The sequence below is a fragment of the Astyanax mexicanus genome, chromosome 17 (genome assembly GCF_023375975.1).
Source record: "Astyanax mexicanus isolate ESR-SI-001 chromosome 17, AstMex3_surface, whole genome shotgun sequence".
Taxonomy (NCBI): Eukaryota; Metazoa; Chordata; class Actinopteri; order Characiformes; family Acestrorhamphidae; genus Astyanax; species Astyanax mexicanus.
The window spans coordinates 37,465,967-37,487,747 of NC_064424.1; the positions used below are offsets into that span (position 1 = coordinate 37,465,967).

Below are 21,781 nucleotides of genomic sequence, written 5' to 3' on the forward strand. Positions count from 1 at the left end.
CTGGGAAAAGTTTTCACGATCAAGCCAACTGGACAGTCATGTCTCTTTGCTTGATTGTCCTTTAGCAGGACAATGTCTCCTTCTTTCAGGTCACGTTTGTCATTTTTCCATTTGCAGCGATCTTGGAGAACACTGGCGTATTCCTTTCTCCATCGTTCCCAAAAGGTATTGGCCAGGTATTGGCCAAATACTGTACTTGCCGCCACTGACGTCTGAACAGATCACTGTTGTCAAAGTTGCCTGGAGGTATGGGGGGTGTGCCAACCTTCTGGGTAAGAAGCATGGCTGGGGTTAGAATGAGTGGCTGATCTGGATCTGTAGACACTGAGGTGGTCTAGAATTAACTATGGCAGGGACCTTAGCCATGAATGTCACCAAAACTTCGAAAGTAAGCCTTGATGAACCAAGTTGGACGAGCATTGCATCGAGAATATGACGTGCTATGCCAATCATTCGTTCCCAGCTGCCGACCATATGTGAAGAATGTGGAGGGTTAAAGATCCATGTGCACCCCTGATCTGTCAGATATCTCTCAACTTCCTTGCTGTTGCAGCCTTTGGCTGTGATTTGGAGTTCTTTGCAGGCTCCCACAAAATTTGTTCCACAGTCAGATCTCAATTGCTTTGCTGCTCCTCGGATAGCAAAGAGACGTCTGAGAGCGTTGATGAAACTGGAAGCCTCCATAGTTTCAACAACCTCAATGTGGATGGCTCTTGTGCTCATACAAGTGAAAATGACGGCCCAGCATTTTTTGTTTGCATAGCTTCCACGTGTTCTCCTGGAAATAATGGACCATGGGCCAAATATATCCAGTCCTACATAGGTGAAAGGAGGTTCTGTGCATAAACGGTCAACAGTCAGGTCTCCCATCTTTTGCTCTTGGGTTTTGCCACGTAGCCTGCGACAGATTACACAGTTATGTATTACATTACTGATGGCTCGTTTACCACCAACAATCCAAAATCCAGCTGTTTGTATGGATCCCTCAGTGAAATGCCTGCCTTGATGGTGTACTTGTTGGTGGTAGTGTCTTATCAACAACTTCGTTATGTGGTGTCTGCCTGGAACTATAACTGGGTGCATCTCATCTTGTGTGAACTGTGCATCTGTACAACTGTACAACTCCTTGTGCATCAACAAAAGGGCATAAGTTTGCAAGAACTGTGTTTCCGAATGAGGTTTTCTCTGTTGACACATTCAATTTCGTCTGCAAACACATCTTTCTGAACTGTGCACATGATACTTGCTTTTGCTTGCTCAAGTTCTTTGAGGAGGGGCTTGTTGCACACATGCCAGCCGTGGCAGGAGCTGTCTTTTGCTGCTGAGGTGAAGGACTGTGTGATGTGCAAGAGGTGAGCAAGAGCTCTTGTGAATGATTTCCAACTTCCAAAAACGTTCAAACCGGGCACTGCCAAGCTGACTGTCTGACATTCGTGTAGCCTTTACTGTGACCTCTGGACGTATCTCTGTATCTAATGTGGGATCAACAAGAGGAAAGGTAGGCTTACTTGATGTACTCTGTTGTACTTCACTCAGAAAAGCAGGGCCAATGAGCCAGGAAGAAAGAGCAAGCTGGTTTGGAGAAAGTGGTCTTGTGGCGTGGTCAGCTGGATTCAAGCTGGTGGGCACATAGTTCCATTGGCTTGGTTGTGTTGACTGCCTGATTCTATGCACTCGGTTGTGAACATAAACATAGAATTGCCTGGATTCATTAAAAATGTAGCCAAGCACCACCTTACTATCAGTGAAGAACTTCATGTCATCTATTGGAGTGTCTAGTTCCTCTGTGATGATTTCAGCAATCTCCACTGCAAGCAAGCCCGCACATAGTTCAAGTCGTGGTATAGTAAGTTCAGGTTTGGGAGCTAACTTGGCTTTACCAAAGATGAATCCCACATGGCTTTTTCCCTCAGTATCAGTGACTTTAAGATATGCAACAGCACCAATAGCTGTGTTTGATGCATCGCAGAAGACACAAACTTCCTTCTTCTGAGCTGCAGAGACTGGCAATGTTGTGTAGAGCCTAGGAATTTTCAACTCTTCTTGGTCTTGGTCTCACTTCAGAGCCAAAGGTCTTTTCTCCCTCTATAGCTGACCGCTTAAGGCCATACATGGCCACTGCTGGGGAGGGACAATTTCCGAAAACATGAACCTTCATGCGGTACTCTACCACATCACTGTCAAGGTCATGACCACGGAACCACAGGAAACGGAGGAAGTTGGGGGGCGCTGAGTGGTCCAGCGGTCTAAAGCGCTGCCACTATGAGCAGGAGGTCGCCGGTTCGAACCCCAGCTCATGCAGCTTTGCCATCAAGCTGCCGGCGTTAGAGGGAGCAAAATTGGCCCTGCTCCCTCTGAGTGGGTAGATGGCGCTCTTTCCCCACATCACTCCTATGGTGATGTCTGCAGCACAGAGCTGATGTACCAGAGCCGAGCCGCTGTGCTTTCCTCCAAGCGCGCTGGCTGCTCGGTAATGCTGCATCAGCAGCAGCTCGAAAAGAAGCGGTGGCTGACTTCACATGTATCGGAGGAAGCATGTGTTAGTCTTCACCCTCCTGGTGTGTTGAGGTATCACTAGTGATAGGGGGAGTCCTAATGAATGGGTTGGGTAATTGGCCGTGTAAATTGGGGAGAAAATGGGAAAAATTAGAAATAAAAAAAAAAAAAAAAAAAAAAAAGGAAACGGAGGAAGTTGCGATGATCTTCTCTGACCAGGAAGCTGTAATACATCTGTTCAACATCAGCCATCACAGCAACAGGTTCCTTCCGAAAACGAATAAGCAAACTGTTGTTCATATCAGGGCCCTGTAAAAGCATATCATTGAGTGAGACGCCACCATATTTTGCACTTGAGTCAAACACAATTCTGATTTGACCCAGATTCTGGGGGTGATAAACCGATAAACCCCAAAGCTAGGCAGATACCTGCACTCTGTGTTGCTTTCCAATGGAGGGGCAGGTTCAGCATGCCCGTTGATGAAGATCTTTTCCATGAAAGCTACAAAATGATCTTTCATTTCTTGTTTCTTTTGCAGGGTGCGACGAAGTGACATAAGCCGGGTAAGAGCTTGTGCCCTGTTGTTTGGCAAGCGTTGTCTGGGAACTCGAAATGGTAGGGGTGCCACCCAACTGTTTGTCTTGTCTTTAACAAACTCTTTGCTCTTTGTTTGTGGAGGAATTTTTCATCCTCAATGGAAAGAGCAATTTTGTTGCTGTCCTCTGCATAGTTAAAGAACGGTCTGTCTGGATCCTCTTTCAAAGGTGAGTAGGCAAGACTTTGGAGCATGTGTGCTGCTCATGTGCTAATTTCTCTCTCACAGAGATGCTGTTCTCACAAGGAGTAAGATAGCTGTGACGTCCATTCTCCAAGACATTTTAAAGACATTCACAACAGGTCTATGAGCACCACCTAAGCAAACATCACTGATGATGACCCATCCTAAATCCAGGTGCTGGGCATATGGAGCATTGTGCTTCCCATTACGTTGGCTTCGAACTTTGTGTACGCGGATGATGTGTCTACCCAGTAACATAAGGATTTCAGCAGAAGGATTGAGAGGAGGGATCTTGTTGGAAATCTCCCTGAGATGAGGGTGACTGTGTGCAGCTTCTGGTGTAGGAATTTCCTCTCTGTTATTTGGAATTTGATTGCACCCAATGAGAGTTGGAAGTCGCAGGTGAACATCTCCATCAGCTGACTCTACCATAAAGCCCACAGCACGCCTCCCAGCTGTTTCTACTGTGCCAGAGCACGTTCTGAGAGTATAGGGAAAACTGTCGCTGTGTACATTAAAAATGTCAAAGAATGCAGACCTTGCCATTGAAACATTGCTCTGGTCATCCAATACCACATACATTGTGACCTTCTTTTCTGGATGCCCTTCTGGATAAACATGCACTAGGCATATTTTAGAACAAGATTTGCCTTGAAACCCCTGTCCACAGACTTCTGTGCATGTAGAAGTTAGAACCGCTGAATCATGTTCTTGATGCTCCCCACCATGGTCTACAGGGGGTTTCTCAGATTCCTTTTTAACCCAAGGTGCAGGGCCTGCATGGAGAGCAGAAACATGACGATTGCTACCGCACTCTGAACAGTTAATGACTGCTTTGCACTTTTTCGCTTGATGTGCAGTAGAAGCACAACATCTGAAACATACAAAGTGCTCCTTCAGGAAAGTCATACGTTCCTCAATTGGCTTTTCCCTGAAAGCCCTGCACTTCCTGAGGGAATGAGGGACATTCCTTTTCAGGATCTATTACAGGTCTCTTAGTCATAGAGAAGGATGACTGCTGTTCAACCTTTGTTTTGCTAACTGTGACAGGGTCTCTCCAGCGTTTTGAAGGGACTTTATCAGTGCGAAGGGACAATGAGTTGGGTGTAGGAAGGCTGAAGCTTGGGTCCTTATTTCTGCATTGGAACGCACAAAATCAACAAAGAAGGAAAATGGTGGATATAGTACATCATACTCTCTTTTGTACTTAAACCCCTGACTCATCCATTGCTCTTGGAGGTTGTAAGGTAGTTTCTCAACAATGGGGTTAATTCCTCTGACTGTGTCTAGAAAGCTGAGCCCTGGTAAGTAACCCTCGCATTTTGCTGCTTCAATTTCAAGGAGCAGATCTGCCAGCTCTTGAAGCTGTACATAGCTTTTATGAGCAACTCTTGGAAACATTTCCAGTCTTAAAAAAAAGAGATGCTTCAATGGCTTCTGGAGAGCCATAACAGTGGTCTCATAACAGTGGCAGTCTCTGCCAAACCATATCTAGGCCTGTGTCAGGTTGGTTGATATGAACTGCTCTAATTCTTTTAGCATGTTGCAGTGCCTCACCGCTTAACCACTTAATAAGAAGATCAAGCTGCTCACTTGGTTTAAGGTCAAGCCCTTGAGAAAGCATTGAGAAAGCTAGATTTCCATGACAAATAATTTGCAGGCTGATTGTCAAATGTTTTCAATCCTGCTGTGACTAGATCTCGACGAGCCAGTTAAGTAGCTAAATCTGACACATTGGAAGACTTGGGCTGGAGATTGGGAACAGACTGTCTCCTTTTACATACATCATCATGAAGCTTTGGAGGAGTAAGATTAGTGTAGCTGACATTTGGCTGGGTGGTAAATCGTGGCCTTTGCTTCTGTTGAGGTTGAGAGTGAGAAACTATGCTCCCTGGAGTTGACAAGCCTTTATTGGCACTGTGATGTTGAGGGTTTATAGTGTTAACATGCTGTGACTCTGATGTGGCAGCCTCCTCTTTTACAGTACTTGGCTGAGTAAGGTGGTCAACTTGCTGAGGAGCAAAATGAGTCTGGATGTATTCACTAGTGCGACCAAGTGACTGACGATGCGATGTACACTGGCTGACTTTATTACAATGCTCACTAATTTCTACATCTATAGCTGCTTCAAGCACTTGAGCTTCTGCTGATGCTGCCTCAGCGTCATATTCCTCCTTAAGAGCAATCAGTGTTGCGTCTATACGGGCTTTCTCTACAGATGCATTTGCATCAATCTGTGCTTTTTCCACTTTCATGGCTATTTCTTGCTTTGCATATACAGCTCGCATGCGTGCTGCTTCAGCCTTTGCTCTGGCACGAGCTGCAGCATTACTGACTGAGGACTTACTTGAGCGTCGTGAAGAGGAGGAAGATGAAGAGCATTCAGACCGTACTTCCAGGCCGTGAAGATCAGGGTTGCTAGCTTTTTTTTCTCTGACATTGTTGTTTTTAATGATGCAAGCAGTTGTGTCTCCAGTCCAATCTTTAGATGAAGCTATCTTTTTACTGTTCTGCCTTCACTGTGCGTTTGCGTACACAGCTATGCATACAGCTTAACACCTTAAGTAGCCAAGACACGTGGAGCCTTTTAGTGTTTTTAATAGAAGCGGTGTAAAACTGGGAAAACAGAAAAAAAAGAAAACATGGCTTTCAGTTCCATTATATAAATAAAAGAACAATTTATATACAATAAGTATAATAACAACCACATTGGCTGAGAGGTTGCTACACCATACTACAGGCCAGTTGAGGCCATCACAAACACCACAATAGGAAAGCTAACATCCACTGACTAGCATGACTCCACAGATAAAATAATGCTATAAAACAAATCATCCACCAAAAATAAGATACAAACAGTCTTCAAAAGAGGTTCAATAAACAAATTACTCACAGATAATGCTTAAACAAGGGGAAATAAAGATCAGATTTGGATAGATGCTTGCATGATCCTCCATTCTTCCAGCAGGCGGCCCAGTGTCTCTGCAGGAAGTGCACCACTAGGGGGAGCTAACGTAAAGACTAAGCATGAGTCAGAATACTACTAATGATGATTGTAAGCGTCTTGGGTTTTAGAAAAGCGCTATATAAAAATAAGACAAAAATAAACCGAACCAGGACCCCCGTACCGTGACGCTTCATAAAGAATACACGTACTGTTACACCCTTTAATAGTAACTCATTTTCACAGCATAGCAAACATCTGAAATACCATAGCAACCACAGTCACTTACAGTCACTTAGCAACCTCCTGAGATATTAAGAAAACACCATAGAAGCTACTTTTGACAGCATAACAACCACCCAACAACACTGTAGCAACCACCTGAAATCCCTGAAATATATGTGTTTATGCTGTAGATTACGACACTACATCTCTAGACAGGCAGAAGAGGCTGGACCCTGATGTGTCTGAGGATACAGACTGTGATGGCTCCTCCCTCCCTGAGGATTCTCCAGAGGTACACAATTGATCCTTACTGCCAAAACTGTCCATAAAAGCTGTGCCTTTATTGTAAGTGTGTATTTAAACATATTCTGCATTGCTTCTCTGCTACAGACCTCCAGGAAGGCTGCGTGGAAGGAGGAGAATGTAGATAACCCACAGAACGACAGGTAAGAGGAGTAAGGATCCAATGGTGAATATGGTTAGTAAGCTCATCACCTGTTGAGGCCTGGGTGACAGTGACCAGTTGGCTTTTACATTTACATTTAATATGTACATCCTTGTCCAGAGTGAAATCAAAAATATACATCAAGCTTCGATAATGATTAAACCCTAGGAGAAAAGTGTTTGTTTAGGAAGTGGGTTTTCATCCACTATATGAACAGAAGTATTGAAAAAAGGTTTATCCTGCTTTTGTTTGAGTAACTGTGTCTACTGTCCAGGTAGACTGAGCTCATTGCTGTGAGGATTTGTTTTAAGAGCATTATAGTGAGCTCAGGCTGTTGGACAATCACCACCCCACAAAATTGGAAACTCATCTCATCTAGAGAACACAGTAACACTGATACACAGCTTAAAGCTGGTGACTTTTCATTCTGTTCTGTTATTCTATTCTTTTATGTCTTTCTAGTACCTGCTGGTAGCTCAAACCAGCAGGTCATTTTTTTCTCCAGTATTTCACAGTAAAATATTGAAGTTACTGTGCATGCTTTACATCTCACTGTCTTTTCCCCCTGCTTATCTTTTCTCAGTTATCTGCTGTTGTCAGGACAGCTGGATGAAGATGAGATCACATGGGGTAGTGAGGAACTCCCTATAGATGACATAAACTACAAATTCACACAGGGTAAGTGTTTATGTAGTGTTTTAATGTTGATTGTTACAAAGCCATTTTGTATTGCTATTTGAAAGAAAAACACTATATACAGTGCATCCGGAAAGTATTCACAGCGCTTCACTTTTTCCACATTTTGTTATGTTAAAGCCTTATTCCAAATTGTTTTATATTAATCTTTTTCCTCAAAATTCTACACAAAATAAAAAAATTATTCAAATTAAAAAACAAAGAAATCATATTTACATGAGTATTGACAGCCTTTGCTTAATACTTTGTAGAACCACCCTTGGCAGCAACTACAGCCTCAAGTCTTTTTGAATATGATGCCACAAGCTTGGCACGTCTGTGCACAGCCATGTTCAGATCTCTCCAGAGATGTTAAATCAGATTCAAGTCTGGGCTCTGGCTGGGCCACTCCAGGACATTCACAGAGTGGTCCTGAAGCCACTCCTTTGAGATCTTGGCTGTGTGTTTCAGATCATTGTCCTGCTGAAAAATGAACCATCGCCCCAGTTTGAGGTCAAGAGCGCTCTGGAGCAAGTTTTCATCCAGGATGTCTCTGTACATTGCTGCATTCATCTTTCCCTCTATCCTAACTAGTCTGCCAGTTCCTGCTGCTGAATAACATCCCCATAGCATGATGCTGCCACCACCATGCTTGACTGTAGGGATGGTATTGGCCTCATGATAAGCAGTGCCTGGTTTCCTCCAAACATGACGCCTGGCATTCACACCAAAGAGCTCAAACTTTGTCTCATCAGACCTGAGAATTTTGTTTCTCATGGTCTGAGAGTCCTTCAGGTGCCTTTTGGCAAATTCCAGACGGGCTGCCTTGTGCCTTTTACTAAGCAATGGCTTTTGCCTGGCCGCTCTGCCATACAGGCCTTATTGGTGGATTGCTGCAGAGATGGTTGTCCTTCTGCAAGGTTCTCCTCTCTCTACGGAGGAATGCATGAGCTCTGACAGAGTGACCATCGGGTTCTTGCTCACACTCCCTGACCAAGCCCCTTCTCCCCGATCACTCAATTTAGATGGCCGGCCAGCTCTAGGAAGAGTCCTGGTGGTTCCAAACTTCTTCCATTTACGAATGATGAAGGCCACTGTGCTCATTGGGACCTTCAAAGCAGCCGAATATTTCTGTATCCTTTTCCAGATTTGTGCCTCGAGATTTGTGCCCTTTTGTCTTCATGCTTTGTGTTTGCGCTCTGACATGCAGTCAGCTGTGGGACCTTATATAGAGAGGTGTGTGCCTTTCCAAATCATGTCCAATCAACTGGATTCACCACAGGTGGAATCCATTTAAGCTGTAGAAACATCTCAAGGATGATCAGTGGAAACAGGATGCACCTGAGCTCAATTTAGAGCTTCATGGCGAAGGCTGTGAATACTTACGTAAATGTGATTTCTTAGTTTTTTTATTTTTAATTAATTTTCAGAATCTCAAGAAAACTTTTTTTCACATGGTCATAATGGGGTATTTTGTGTAGAATTTTGAGGAAAGAGATTAATATAATACAATTAGGAATAAGGCTGTAACGTAACAATATGTGGAAAAAATGAAGCACTGTGAATACTTTCCGGATGCACTGTAGACAAAATAATTGGGTAAGCTAAAACTCTGTAGAAGATGGAAGATGCAAAAGTATAATGACCAAAAAAAGCCCACAACATACATAATGGCTTAAGAAAAAAAGCTGCCTTTTGGAGTGGCCTAGTCAGAGCCCAGACCTCAGATACTATGGACTGACTTGGAGAGACATATGAAGAGTTTGATTCCAAAACGCGATAAACGCCATTAAAAAAAAAAAATGAGTTAGAGCCAGAATCAGAATGTTATGTGACCACTCTTAAAAAGCCAATATTAAATTTTCATCAAAACGCCACATCCGCCGTGTAATACTGCCCTGTTTTCTCTCTTTCTTTCCAAAACGTGACAAACGCCAGTCTTTTTTTCCTGCAGAACGCCACATCTCCACTTATCCAATCACAGGGCAGCATTCCACGAGCTATCTAATGTAAACACGCGCCCTGTTGAGCCGGCCGGTATTTCGTGTAGCCTACTTTCACTTTCGTTTTTCACTCTCGAAGTCCGCGAAAATGAGCGGTTTTGATGGTATAGAGGAGCCTGTTCGTGAAGCAGTTATTGAAAAAAAAAGAGAAAGCCATCAAAAAAGTCTAATGGACGTGAAAAGGTAAAGAAAATGAGGCATTCAGGAGGGGGGGAAATGCCCGCTGTCATCTGCAGTTCGCACACACACCCACACACACAAACACACGCACACACACACAATACACACTATACTACACCACACTACACTGGGATTTTATAGTGTTAATGTCTTGTTCTTTAATGAAATTTTGCACTTTTTCAAAAAGAAATGTTTTGAAATTTGTGTTTTAGGCCCAATGGTTAAACTATTATATTCAGATGTACAATTTACTGTTATTTATTATTGTATTTTGCACATTATTAGTAAAAAAAAAAAATTCTATTGATGCCAAAGGATATATAAGACATTTTGAAAAAAAACTTGGCATGGATTTATTGAAACAGAAAACGGTGGTTTTCAGCCTACCACTTTCTCGCTAAAGAAAACCCTTTTTTACTCAAATTGATAAAAATGGATTTATAGCGTTTTGGAACCAAACTCTTCATATACTTGAGGCATCCAAGGAATATGACTTAGCTTAAGCAGTCCTGCAGGGAAGAATGGTAATTATACCGCATGCTTTTTGCATTTTTTACTAAGACTTTCATCATATATCGTATCATATATCGCATTTTCTCTTACATTGAGGCATATCGATATGTTTTTTATTTATATCACCAGTGTTAATTTATCACACCTCTGTTTCTTAGATGGTCTGATCATCACAGAGGAGGAGCTGACGTCTCTGCCACTGGTCAAGGTGGTTCCAGAGGGTCAGTATACTGGGCCGAAGCTTAACTCGGTGGTGCGAATGATGAGAGGACTGCTGGAACAGAAGATTCCCTTGCAGGAGTTTGAGGTGTGTAAGGTTTCAGCTGGTTCTCTAAGGTCCAAACACTACTCTGCTTTAGCCTTGCTTTTCTTGTCCTGGTAAACGAAACACTGCAATCAAAATCAAACTTTTGCACCAATTAGCACACATCTTTTTTTATATAACTACCAGATTATTGTCTAACCGACTACAAACTGCTGGGAATACTCTCATCTTTAGTAAATTTTGCTTAATACTAAAACATATTTGCTTACATACACACACATGCTGCATTTTTATTGTTTGTCACTAACTAGTGAGTGCAACATATGCACAGCAGATATATTTATACTCTAAAACTCTAAAAATACCTCTTGCATTAGCAGCCCATGTTTGTTGACAAGATCAACTTAGGTTGCTCTGATTTCATTTGAAAGCCTGAAGCCAGCGCTACTGCCCCCCTCTCTTCCTCCCTCTCTTAATCTGACCCTCCAACTGTTGTTGTACAAAAATGTGCTCACCTGTGTTCTTTTTATTGTGCATAATTCCTAATTGAAATGGTAACAATAAACCATTGAGGTGTTTAGCCAGGTGACACATATATTGGCCAATTATCTTATATTGTGTCATTTTGAATGTCAGTGTTTTTATATGGAAATTTGTTACTTTGTCAGATAGTTGTGTTTTATGCAGAAAAAAATGTGTAAAATGTGTTGAAAGCAGAACATGTTTGTCAGTTTAAATAATTGTTCTATGCCAGTCCTTTTTAGTGTAGTATCGATTGTGTAGTTAAAAAAAAAAAAAAAAAAAAACTATAACAGGTTTTTCTCCTCTTTAGACCACAGAACACACAATCTGTGGTTTCTAAAAAGAATTTAAAGGTCTCATTCCATCCTTTTTCATTCATTTTAAACAGTCTAGTTGTGGAATGAATGCCATGTGAGCTGTTTTTTGTGAAAAAAAATGCTCTGGTGTTGTTTCTCTATAGCCCTGCTTTAGATTACTGAATTACTGGTCTCTGAAGAAAGGCAGGATTTCAGCTCTTGCTCATGAATATTCATACATGCAAACATATCGTTTTTAAACCCATGCAGTATTTTCCAGTACAGAACCTGTTGGTCTTGTCCCTTGCACACAATAATTTCACCAGATTTTCTGAATTCTTTGATATTATGTACTAAAGATGGTGGAATTTCCAAAGTCTTCACAGTTTTACATTGAGGAACATTTTCTGAAATTGTTCCTCAATTTTTAGATGCAGATTGGTAAAGCTCTTTTCTTCAAAAAGACTTTGCTTCTCTAAAATGCTCTTTTTATATCCAGCCATGTGGGTTTGTTGGACATTGCCCCTTCTTTAGCTGTTTTTTATTAGTACTACATGCATGTCCACATTCCAACTTTTTAATCCAATATACAGTATGTAATTGTTATGCTTTATAATGAGTTTTAAACATAAACAGTTTTTGTGACATTTGGCGATAATGCTATTTATTTTCAGAATCTACAGAATTTGCAGCCTCTGGATGACTGTTTGATTGGACAGATGCAGGAGAACAAGAAGAAAAATCGTTATAAAAACATAGTGCCCTGTGAGTACCCACACTGTCAATCTCCATCTCTAAATCTGATCTTTATTCTCAGTGCTTTGGTTTAATGTTCATGTATTTCTGTGTTCTCTCTCTAGTCGACACTACGAGGGTGGTCCTGGGTAAAGATGGTGGCTACATAAACGCCAACTTCATAAAGATGCTGGTAAAGGACGAGAGCTTTCACTACATTGCCTGCCAGGGGCCGCTGCCTACCACGCTAGGGGACTTTTGGCAGATGGTTTGGGAGCAGAAATCTAATGTAATTGCCATGATGACCCAGGAGGTGGAGGGGGGGAAAGTGAAGTGTCAGCGCTACTGGCCTGACGCGTCTCACACGGCCGAGATGGTTGGTGAGAGGCTGCAGATCACACTGATCAAAGACCAGCATCTCGAGAACTTTGTTATCCGACTCATCGAGGTCAAAGACATCCAGGTGAGTCGTACAGTGAAGTCACCAAGGGCAGTGTGATATAAACTACTTTTTCTAAGCACTGTCTCAACACTGAATGTGCTAGATTTCAGAACCTGACCCTATTTTATATACATATTCTTGACTTCCTGAACATATTTTTTTAATGAAAACAAGAACTTAAAGAAAATCTATTTAGCAAACATGTGCTGTATATATTTTCTTCTTTGAAATACATTGGCACCCTCACTCACCCTTAAGATTATTGTAGCATGTAAAGAACTGTTTATAATAGATCCATCTCCTTACAAATTACAGTTGTTTTGTAATGTAATATTATGGAGTATGTGGTGCGTAGTTCCACCTAACTACTAATAAATAACATTGCCACCACACAGAATATGTATTTTATCCAGGACCACACATTACAATATTACAAAATCTGTTCTTACCTGAAAATTCCATATTTTCGTGCAGACCAACGAAATCCAGAGAGTGACACACCTGAACTACACTGGCTGGCCCGACCACGGAACCCCCACCCAGCCAGAACAACTGCTGACCTTCATCTCCTACATGAGACACATTCACCAATCAGGACCAATCATTACACACTGCAGCGCTGGGATTGGCCGGTCAGGAACGCTTATCTGCATAGATGTGGTCCTCGGCCTGATCAGCAAAGACGCTGATGTAAGTATCTTTGTTTTGAACAGAAGAGGATGTGCAGGTATTTTTTCCTCATTGACACTTTACACTCTTCCCTATACAGACTTGATGTCTAGCTGTATAGTTTGTGTGTTCAAAAGTAGCCAGACACCATTTCCAATTAGTCAATTTAGCTATTACTAGCTTTGAGCGTGATGAGGCAATGCTTCATATGTCGTATAACACCTTGTCAGTAGAGTACAGTATAGCTGTACTGTAGTATACTGCACTTAAGTGGGACAAGCTTCCAATGAAAGTACACTTTTGTTTGTTTGTTTTTTTACAGTGGCGTAAAAAAGTATTTGCCCCCTACACATATCAGTCAAAGACAACACAAGTAAATATAAAAAGCACTTTTTAAATGATAATTTCATTTATTAAAAGAAAAAACGCTCCATTACTGCCCTGACCACTGACTGCGAACTCTGACCTGCACACTGTGTTGCATGGGACACACTTCCTAGTGACGTGTCAGAGTAAATGACATTAGAAACAACATGTAAGTTCTATAAGTTTTACCTCTAAATAGATTTGTACGTAAACAGAGACATGTCTTGGCTTCAATTAGTGCTTGGCTCATGGCCTGAGCAAAAAGGGAACCAAAAATCACAATACTATTTAAGCTAAATCAGAACCCTAAACAGGTAACAAAGGTTTGTATTCAGCTCATATAAGCATCTAATCTACAGTATAAAACAATCAAAATGGGCTTTTATTCATAGATTGTACATGAAAATTTAAATAGAATTTAAACCAGGAGAACATGTAAACACGCTCATATCTGAGGTGACTTGATTTAGTAAATATTTTGTAATAGACCTTTTTAATTTGAGAAAGACATATTTAATTTCATTTTGCTTTATAAGAGGAATTTCGTCTCTCACCGCTGGATTTGGATCACTGGATTTGAAATCTCATAATCTAGTAAACACTCTGGTTTATTCTGTTTACATAAAAGATACTTTTAGCAGACTTTAATGGTCTGATTCTGTTTGAGAAGAGTGCCTTAGTCTATAAAGTGTCAGTGAAGAGTGCCTGTGTTTGTGGGGAGGATGGCTTGTGCGTTTTTCCACAGGTGTGTGTGCGTGCGTGTGCGTGTCTCTCTCTGATTAAAGGTCAACTACATTATCTTATTATTAAATCATTAACACTGCCCTTAAGACCAGTTTCCTGTGGGCAAGTGAGACCTGCAGTTCTATAAATGTCTTTTGTGACCTTTTGGATGAGTTATCCATGCCTTCTTGGAGTAATTTCGGTAGGCTGGTTGGAACATTCACCAGTGTTCCATGTTTTCTCCATTTGTGAATAATAGCTCTCACTGTGATCTGCTGTGAGTCCCAAAGCTTTAGATTTTTTTTTTTCCAGATCGCGACATTGTGTGATTGTGTTTTTAAGATCTTTTATCTGCTTCATGTTGTCAGATAGGTTAAATTCAAATGAATCAAATGAATTCTTAATTCTACAGTTCTAGCAGTAATCATAATAGATAGATAGAAGATATTTTCACAAAACATGTATTTGTGTATATTGTGTCTGCACTCGTATCACTATCATTGTCCAACTAAACTGAGAAATTTGCCTTATTATTTCCAGTTTGATATCTCGGATGTTGTGAGGAGCATGAGACTCCAGCGACAAGGCATGGTGCAAACTGAGGTAAAGATCTAAATATTTTTTGAGCTGGGAGTGTATTCTATATTATTGCAGTTTTTTCTGTTTTATACTTTTCATCATTAAATGAACCTAGCAGTATACGTGAATGTATACAGGTATGAGATTTTTTTTTGTCAAAGTAAAATAGACTATATTTTGCAGATATTTTCCCTTTTTCCCAAATTAGTCAGTGCATCTTATAATCCAGTGTGGGTTATGTATGAATTCTACCGGTCAGGTTGTAAAGAGCAGTAAAGCCACTCCGCTGAATTAAAGAGTATAAGTGAGTTAGCGCTACTAACCGTGCTAGCTAGCGCAGCTAAATGGGGGTGGCTAGCACTGGTAACCACAGCTGGCTAGCACTCACCCTTGGCAAAATACTCAAAGCTTACTTTAAATAAACAGAAGCACTTATAGTCCGAAAAATACAGTATTATTATAGTTTTGTAAATATTTTTTTTATTCTTGTCTGGTTTCTTTAGGAACAGTATATCTTCTGCTATCAGGTGATTTTGTACGTGCTCAGGTGTCTGCAGGCCGAGGAGAAGATCTCAGGATAGAAGTGAGGACTCCTGATACAGCCCCATTCGTTACTGCCTTACAACCTTAATGCCTTACTGCTCACGCTCCAATCAGAATAAAACGCTGGAAAAAGCCAACAAGAACTTTCTTCAGAACTTTGATCAAATCTGTTTTGTCTGTTACCAACGCCAGTTTTGTACAATCCTGTAGTTTGAGATTCTTTTTTTCGGATACTGGAAACCAGATTTTATAATTTATAATCTATTTTCAATACTTTTATAGACCATACTGAGCAAAAGTGATTTAAAAAAATAATGTTTTAAGTGGAACAAAAACTGTTTTTTCAAAAAAGTGATATAAACTTGTCGCTTTGATAGAAACAACAACAGTATTTTTTTTTGTAAGTCAATCGCTGAGTGTCAGAAATAATCAATAAAATTAAAATGTACATATTGATCATGTTGAAAGTGCTGCACTATTTGCAATTTGTAAATACAAGATTATCATGCCTTTAAGCTTCCAGGTTGAACACTGGCTTTCTTGTACATTTTGTTTCAGCTGCTTAAATGTAATAAAGACATAAATAAAAGTATGTGTAATTGAATTTAAATGTATCATTTTTTGCCAAATGATCAGCATGTTCAGCAACTGAAATTTTCCAGGCAAAAAGCAGTTTCAATATTCGGTTAAATAAATAAGTTATTTATTGATCTTTGTTGGTTTGCCTGCAGAGATGTGTTCAGTACCTATTTTTTATTGTTTTTTCTTAGAATGCAGCGGTGGGTTTTATTTTACGAAAACACAAAAGTTAATGCATCCCTAGTCAAACCCATAAAATATCACCGCCGTCAAAATGTATATTTAACATAGAATTATGTATTAATTGAAGTTGTTCATAGATGTATAGTTGAGAGTTACACAATATACTGTTAACAGAAATATGTTTTTGTACAGTTTTCTGTAGCTAGCAAACACCAAACAGCACAGTAAAACATGCTTACATTTAGGAACCTGAAATACCATAGCAAGTGCATAGAAACACTGTAGTAACCACCAGGAACACCACAAAACTGAACAGCCATGTGCAGTGACTGACGGCGTCTATTGAAGCTGGCGTGGCACTCACATTGGCGGAGGCAAACCTGCACCCCCAGTGCATTGATTTACACTGAGGAATACACCTGTAATAATCACAACTCTCAACTATTTTCACACGAAATGCTGAAATGCAGATTGCAGATTTGTTTTTAATTTGAAGAAATACGTATGCAGTTTTTTTCAAAAGGCATACATTTGGGTTAGTAGGAAAAATCTACGTTTATAAATAAAAAAAACTTTCCCATTAAAGTCAAATTATTTATTAAAAATTCTGTATTGGAATTCTGAGAATAACTACTAGGTATGCAATGGTTCTCGGTATTTTATCGAACCGTTCGGTTAGGCCTGTACGGTTCGATACACCCGGAGAAAACCACAATATTTCGGTGCGGCGCTAACAGAGAAACGAACGGTCTGCAGCTGTACATGGTGCTGAATGCTGAAAGTTTTTAGGACAGCAGACTCGGCCACATGGCCAGGGGAAGGAGCTGCTAAGCTCTGTTGAAGATCCTCACTCTCAGCACAGAACCAGAGGAGCAAAACGGGGAGGGGCAGTAACTGCGTGTCTTTTTTGCACAAGGAACGCTTTTTTTTTTTTCCTGCCGGTGTGTTTCTCCCTCCCCCGCCCTGGTTCTCAGTCTCCACCCCACACTGTATCATTGCATCCCTAATAACTAAAAAATTTAATTATTGACAGATTCAAAGCTGGCAAATCAATAGGGCTGGACCCGAATATTCGGGTATTCGGATATTCGTTCGTTGAGTAGGTATTCGGTTTTTAATTTTGGTATTCGGATATTCGTTTTTTTTCTCCTTTCCAGAGTTCCACCTCACTCTAACCACTTCTGTTTTAGCGGGTCCCGTCAGAATATCTTGCGCGCGGGACAGAACTGAACTGTTATTGGCTGGAGCGGGAGTTTAATCCAGACGATGCGGGAGCAAGAAAACTGTAATAATTGTAAAAAAAAAAAAAAAAAAACCTAAAGAAAACTCTCAACGCGCAGGATGGACCGACACACACACGCACACACCGATGGTGTTTGGACTGGGGTAAGGAACGGGACCACACTATTCAGCGCTGCTGTTTTAATAAATATATAAGTAAATTTGAAGCATTAAATGTAGTTTATTTAATTTATGTCTGAACGAATTTCCTCTTATCTAATATAATTTAAAATGGTTTAAAAATATAAAATAATTTCTAAGCAAACGAAATATTTAATATTGAGCTTATAGCCCAAGTGCAAAAATACAAAATCAGTAATACGGCTATGCCCTGCACAATGCTTAAACCGAAATAGACCAAGTACAATAACGTCATTAACAATGACTTTCCTCTACTCTAATATAATTTAACATGGTTTAAAAATATAAAATAATTTCTAAACAAACGAAATATTTAATATTGAGCTTATAGCCCAAGTGCAAAAATACAAAATCAGTAATATGCCCTGCACAATCCTTTAACCGAAATAGACCAAGTACAGTTTACAATGACTGTCCTCTAATATAATTAACAATGTTTAAGAATATAAAATACTTCCTGAACAAACGTTTTTTTTTGTTTGTTTTTTTAAGCAAATAGCCTAAGTGTGAAAACACAAACAGCAATTTACTGGGCTGGCTTGCGCAGCGGAGAAACCGTGCAGCAGCCTCCTAGCCTGCTTACGCAGCGGATAAGCCGCGGTGTGGGGCAGCAGAAATTCCGGGATGAAAACACAAAGAAATCTGGGCTAAAAACACAGAAAAAATATGGGGTGAAAACACAAAAATATGGGGGATAAAAACACCAAAAATCCGGGGTGAATATGTCTCGTCGGTCAGAGCAAATTGAACATTTTTCAGTGGATTAAAGGGGCCGTGATTTGCTTTTTTTTATTTATTTTTTTTACCTCTTTTTTTAAAAACGAATATTCGAATATTCGCTTCGAATCAGTGCCGAATATCCGGAGCTCAAAAAACGCTATTCGGGCCAGCCCTACAAATCAATTCCTTCATTACAAAATGCTTTGAGCCAATTCAGTTTTATAACACCATTTAGGGAGCCAAAATCGATTACATTAACACCACCTTCCTCATAGTTTTTAACCATATCTTTTCTTTTAGTATAATGACATTTATTTTTCCATACAACATAAAAGTTGATTTTGTTTATGGCTTTGATAATGTCAGAAGATACAGAGTAGATTAGCCTGGATAAACTATCCATTTTGGTTAGGAGAGTTCGTCCAAAAATGGTGATATCCCTTGGAATCCATTGAAGTCTTGGCCTGTTGAAGACCTTCATGTTCTTTTTTCTCCAAGATTGGCAACACATTCAGTTTTGTACGCATAGGTCGTCCTCTTACCAGTTCAAAGGGTGTTTTGTTTTTAGTTGCATTTAGTGTTGCATGGTAATTGTGAAGAAATGCAGTCACCTGTTTCTTCCAGGGCAGATGCTGTGTTTCAGCCATTTGTATGCAGTTTTTCAACACTCTGTTGAAGCGTTCAGCTGCTCCATTTGCTTGGATTTGTTGTATTCCTCTTTCCTTGAGAAAGGCTGAGAATTCTGTGGAACAAAACTGACTTCCATTGTCAGTGACAATTGAGCAGGGATTACCCTCCCTTGCAAAAACAGATGAGAGGAAAGTATTAATAACTTTTGAAGTGACGGAAGGAGCAAATGGCACTTCAATCCATTTACTGTAGTAATCCGCAGGTGTGATGGCAAAACAACAGTCATACTTGCCCTCTCAAATGGTCCGACTATATCCACAGCCAGTTTTTTGAAAGGACCATTGCTGGATAAGTCTTTGCTGTTTTGTCACTCATCTGACAGTACAGGAAACGAGTAAATCATGAACCATGGCGTCCATGCCAGGCCACCAGTATAATAGACGCAATCTCTGTTTAGTGCGTACTATTCCTTGATGCCCTTCATGAGCCAGAAGAATGACTTTTGTTCGCAGAGAGACTGGCACTACAAGACGCGATCCACTCATGACAAAAGTAAAGTCCGATGCCAATTCGTGGTGCAGTGGAAAGTAGAAAGCAAGATCATCTGGAACACCTTTCTTTGTAGTTGGCCATCTAGCTTGTCCCAGTGTTTGTAGTTTTGTTAGTTCTGGACATGTTTCCGAAGCTGCCTTGTAGTGCAGAAAGATGTGGAGTGATTTCAGCAACCAGTTCTGGTTCGTTTGCCAAATCTGTCTCAGGAAAGGAGATGTAGGAAAGACAGTCAGCAGCAAAGTTTTTATTTCCAAGGCGATGAACAATGTCATACTGGTAACACATGAGTCTTGCTGACCGACATGCTATTCTCATACCAGCACGATTCATGCCTCTTGAAGCGAGTAAAGTAGTAAGTGCTTGGTGTTCTGTCCTTAAGGGGAAGCGACGACCCCAAAGATAAGTCCTCCATCGCTCAACTGCAAACACACATCCTAAGGCCTCCTTTTCAACTGTGCTGTATTTCCCTTCAGCAGGTGTCAGTGTTCAAGAAGCGAATGCAACTACAAGTTTGTTACCATTAGGATGTAGTTGGGAAAGAGCACCTCCAAGCCCATACTCAGATGCATCAGTAGAGACAGTGTAAGAGCTGGACTAATTATCAGTAGTTTTTTAGTTATTGGAAACTTTGTTCAGCTTCGTCTGACCATTTAATAGTGGTTTGAGATGCAGTTCTCAGTAAATTCCTCAGTGGTTTCACGACTGTAGCATAGTTCAGCAAAAATTTGCTAAACCAGGATGTAAGTCCTAGGAAGGAAGGCAGCGCAGCAGCATCTTTAGGTGGTGGAGCTTCTGAAATGGCAGTGATGTGATCCGGAGTTGGACGTAATCCATCTTTAGATATTATGTGACCCAAGTAGGAAACACTTGGCTTTTTCTTGAAGTTGAGCTTGAGTCCTGCTTCTGTTAGACGATGAAGAACAGCCTTAAGATTATTATCATGCTCTGCTTGAGTAGCTCCATAGCATATGACATCATCCAAGTAACTCTGACGTCCAGGTAGATCACTTAATAGAGTGTGCATAACTTTCTGAAAGGCGGCAGGTGCTGAGGCAAGACCATATGGAACCCTCTTAAATCTGAACAGTCTATCGTGCATTATGAATGCAGTCAGATTTCTACTCTCTTCAGCTATAGGTAGTAGATCCTATGCACTCTCTAAATCCAGCTGAGAAAACACAGTGGCACCTTTCAACTCTAAAAACAGAACAGTCGTTGTATTTCAGAAGATACCTTCTGGCGAACACACAAGGGCAACCTTCGTAGCTTTTGTTGTACTGGTTTGACTGTGTCATCCACTTGCACTTTATGCATGAACCCTTTAACACATCCGACTGGTTCAGCATTTGTACTGAGCATTGTTAGATCAGGCATGTTTGCATCAAATTGTACAGAGCCCACAGGATGTGTCTCCACACCATTTTCACAGATGTGACAGTTCAGTGACTTTATTAAGTCCATGCCTAACAAAGGTGTGACTGTTTTCACTATGTAGAATACAGCGTCAGAAGAGACGTTCTTATGTGAGACAGTTGCAGAAAGACATCCTAGTACAGGCAATGGCTCTGTTGAGTAAGTAACTAGTTTCACTGTGGGAACTGTCACTGGACATTGTCTGAAATGTCTGTTGTAGACTCACTCAGGAAGAATTGAGATGGAGGAACCTGTATCCACTAGCAGGCTAATATCATGTGCATTCCCAAGTGACGCATTAATATGCACTGTGCCGTATAATTTGTCATTAGCAGGAGATACTGCATTCAGGTTGAGAAAACAGACAGAGTGTGCTGCTGGACAGATCTTTGCATTTGCTAGATGAGACATAGATCCAAAGTCAAGTCAAAGTCAAAGTGGTTTTTATTGTCATTTCAGCTATATACAGAGTACACAGTGAAATGAAACAACGTTCCTCCAGGGACCATGGTGCACATAAACACAGTGTAGACAAAACAATAAGTGCAACAGTACAAAAGTGCAGACAGACAATACAACACAATACAGACAAAGAACAATAAATAACAAGACAGTGTGCAAATTATGCAGTGTGCAAAAAAAAGACACAGTGTGCAATAGAGTCCAATGAGGTAGTAGGGTTTTTAGTGCTTTCCATTTTCTGGGTTAAGTGGGGTAAGAGTGTGTGTGCATGTACAGAAAAACCATCAGTTCAGTCTCTGCAGTTGAGGAGTCTGATGGCTTGGGGGTAGAAGCTGTTGCAGAATCTGGTCGTGCTGGACCGGATGCTGCGGTACATTCTTCCCGAAGGCAGGAGGGAGAACAGTTCGTGTGAGGGATGGG

The 21,781-nt window shown here is 40.7% G+C and overlaps 1 protein-coding gene across 6 annotated transcripts in view; it reads left to right on the top strand.

Annotated features, from left to right (window-relative positions):
* ptpn13 (protein tyrosine phosphatase non-receptor type 13) overlaps positions 1–16,004 on the top strand; it is a 201,575-nt gene extending 185,571 nt beyond the window's left edge. For all 6 annotated transcript variants that reach the window (XM_049466083.1, XM_049466081.1, XM_049466082.1 and 3 more), the window contains 9 exons: positions 6,636–6,736; positions 6,835–6,890; positions 7,473–7,567; positions 10,419–10,567; positions 12,018–12,108; positions 12,204–12,541; positions 12,995–13,210; positions 14,819–14,881; positions 15,361–16,004. In XM_049466083.1, coding sequence (XP_049322040.1) covers positions 6,636–6,736; positions 6,835–6,890; positions 7,473–7,567; positions 10,419–10,567; positions 12,018–12,108; positions 12,204–12,541; positions 12,995–13,210; positions 14,819–14,881; positions 15,361–15,438 — 1,187 coding nt within the window. In that variant the 3' untranslated portion in view covers positions 15,439–16,004. The remainder of the gene's footprint in view (positions 1–6,635; positions 6,737–6,834; positions 6,891–7,472; positions 7,568–10,418; positions 10,568–12,017; positions 12,109–12,203; positions 12,542–12,994; positions 13,211–14,818; positions 14,882–15,360) is intronic.
* The last annotated feature ends 5,777 nt before the right edge of the window (positions 16,005–21,781 follow it).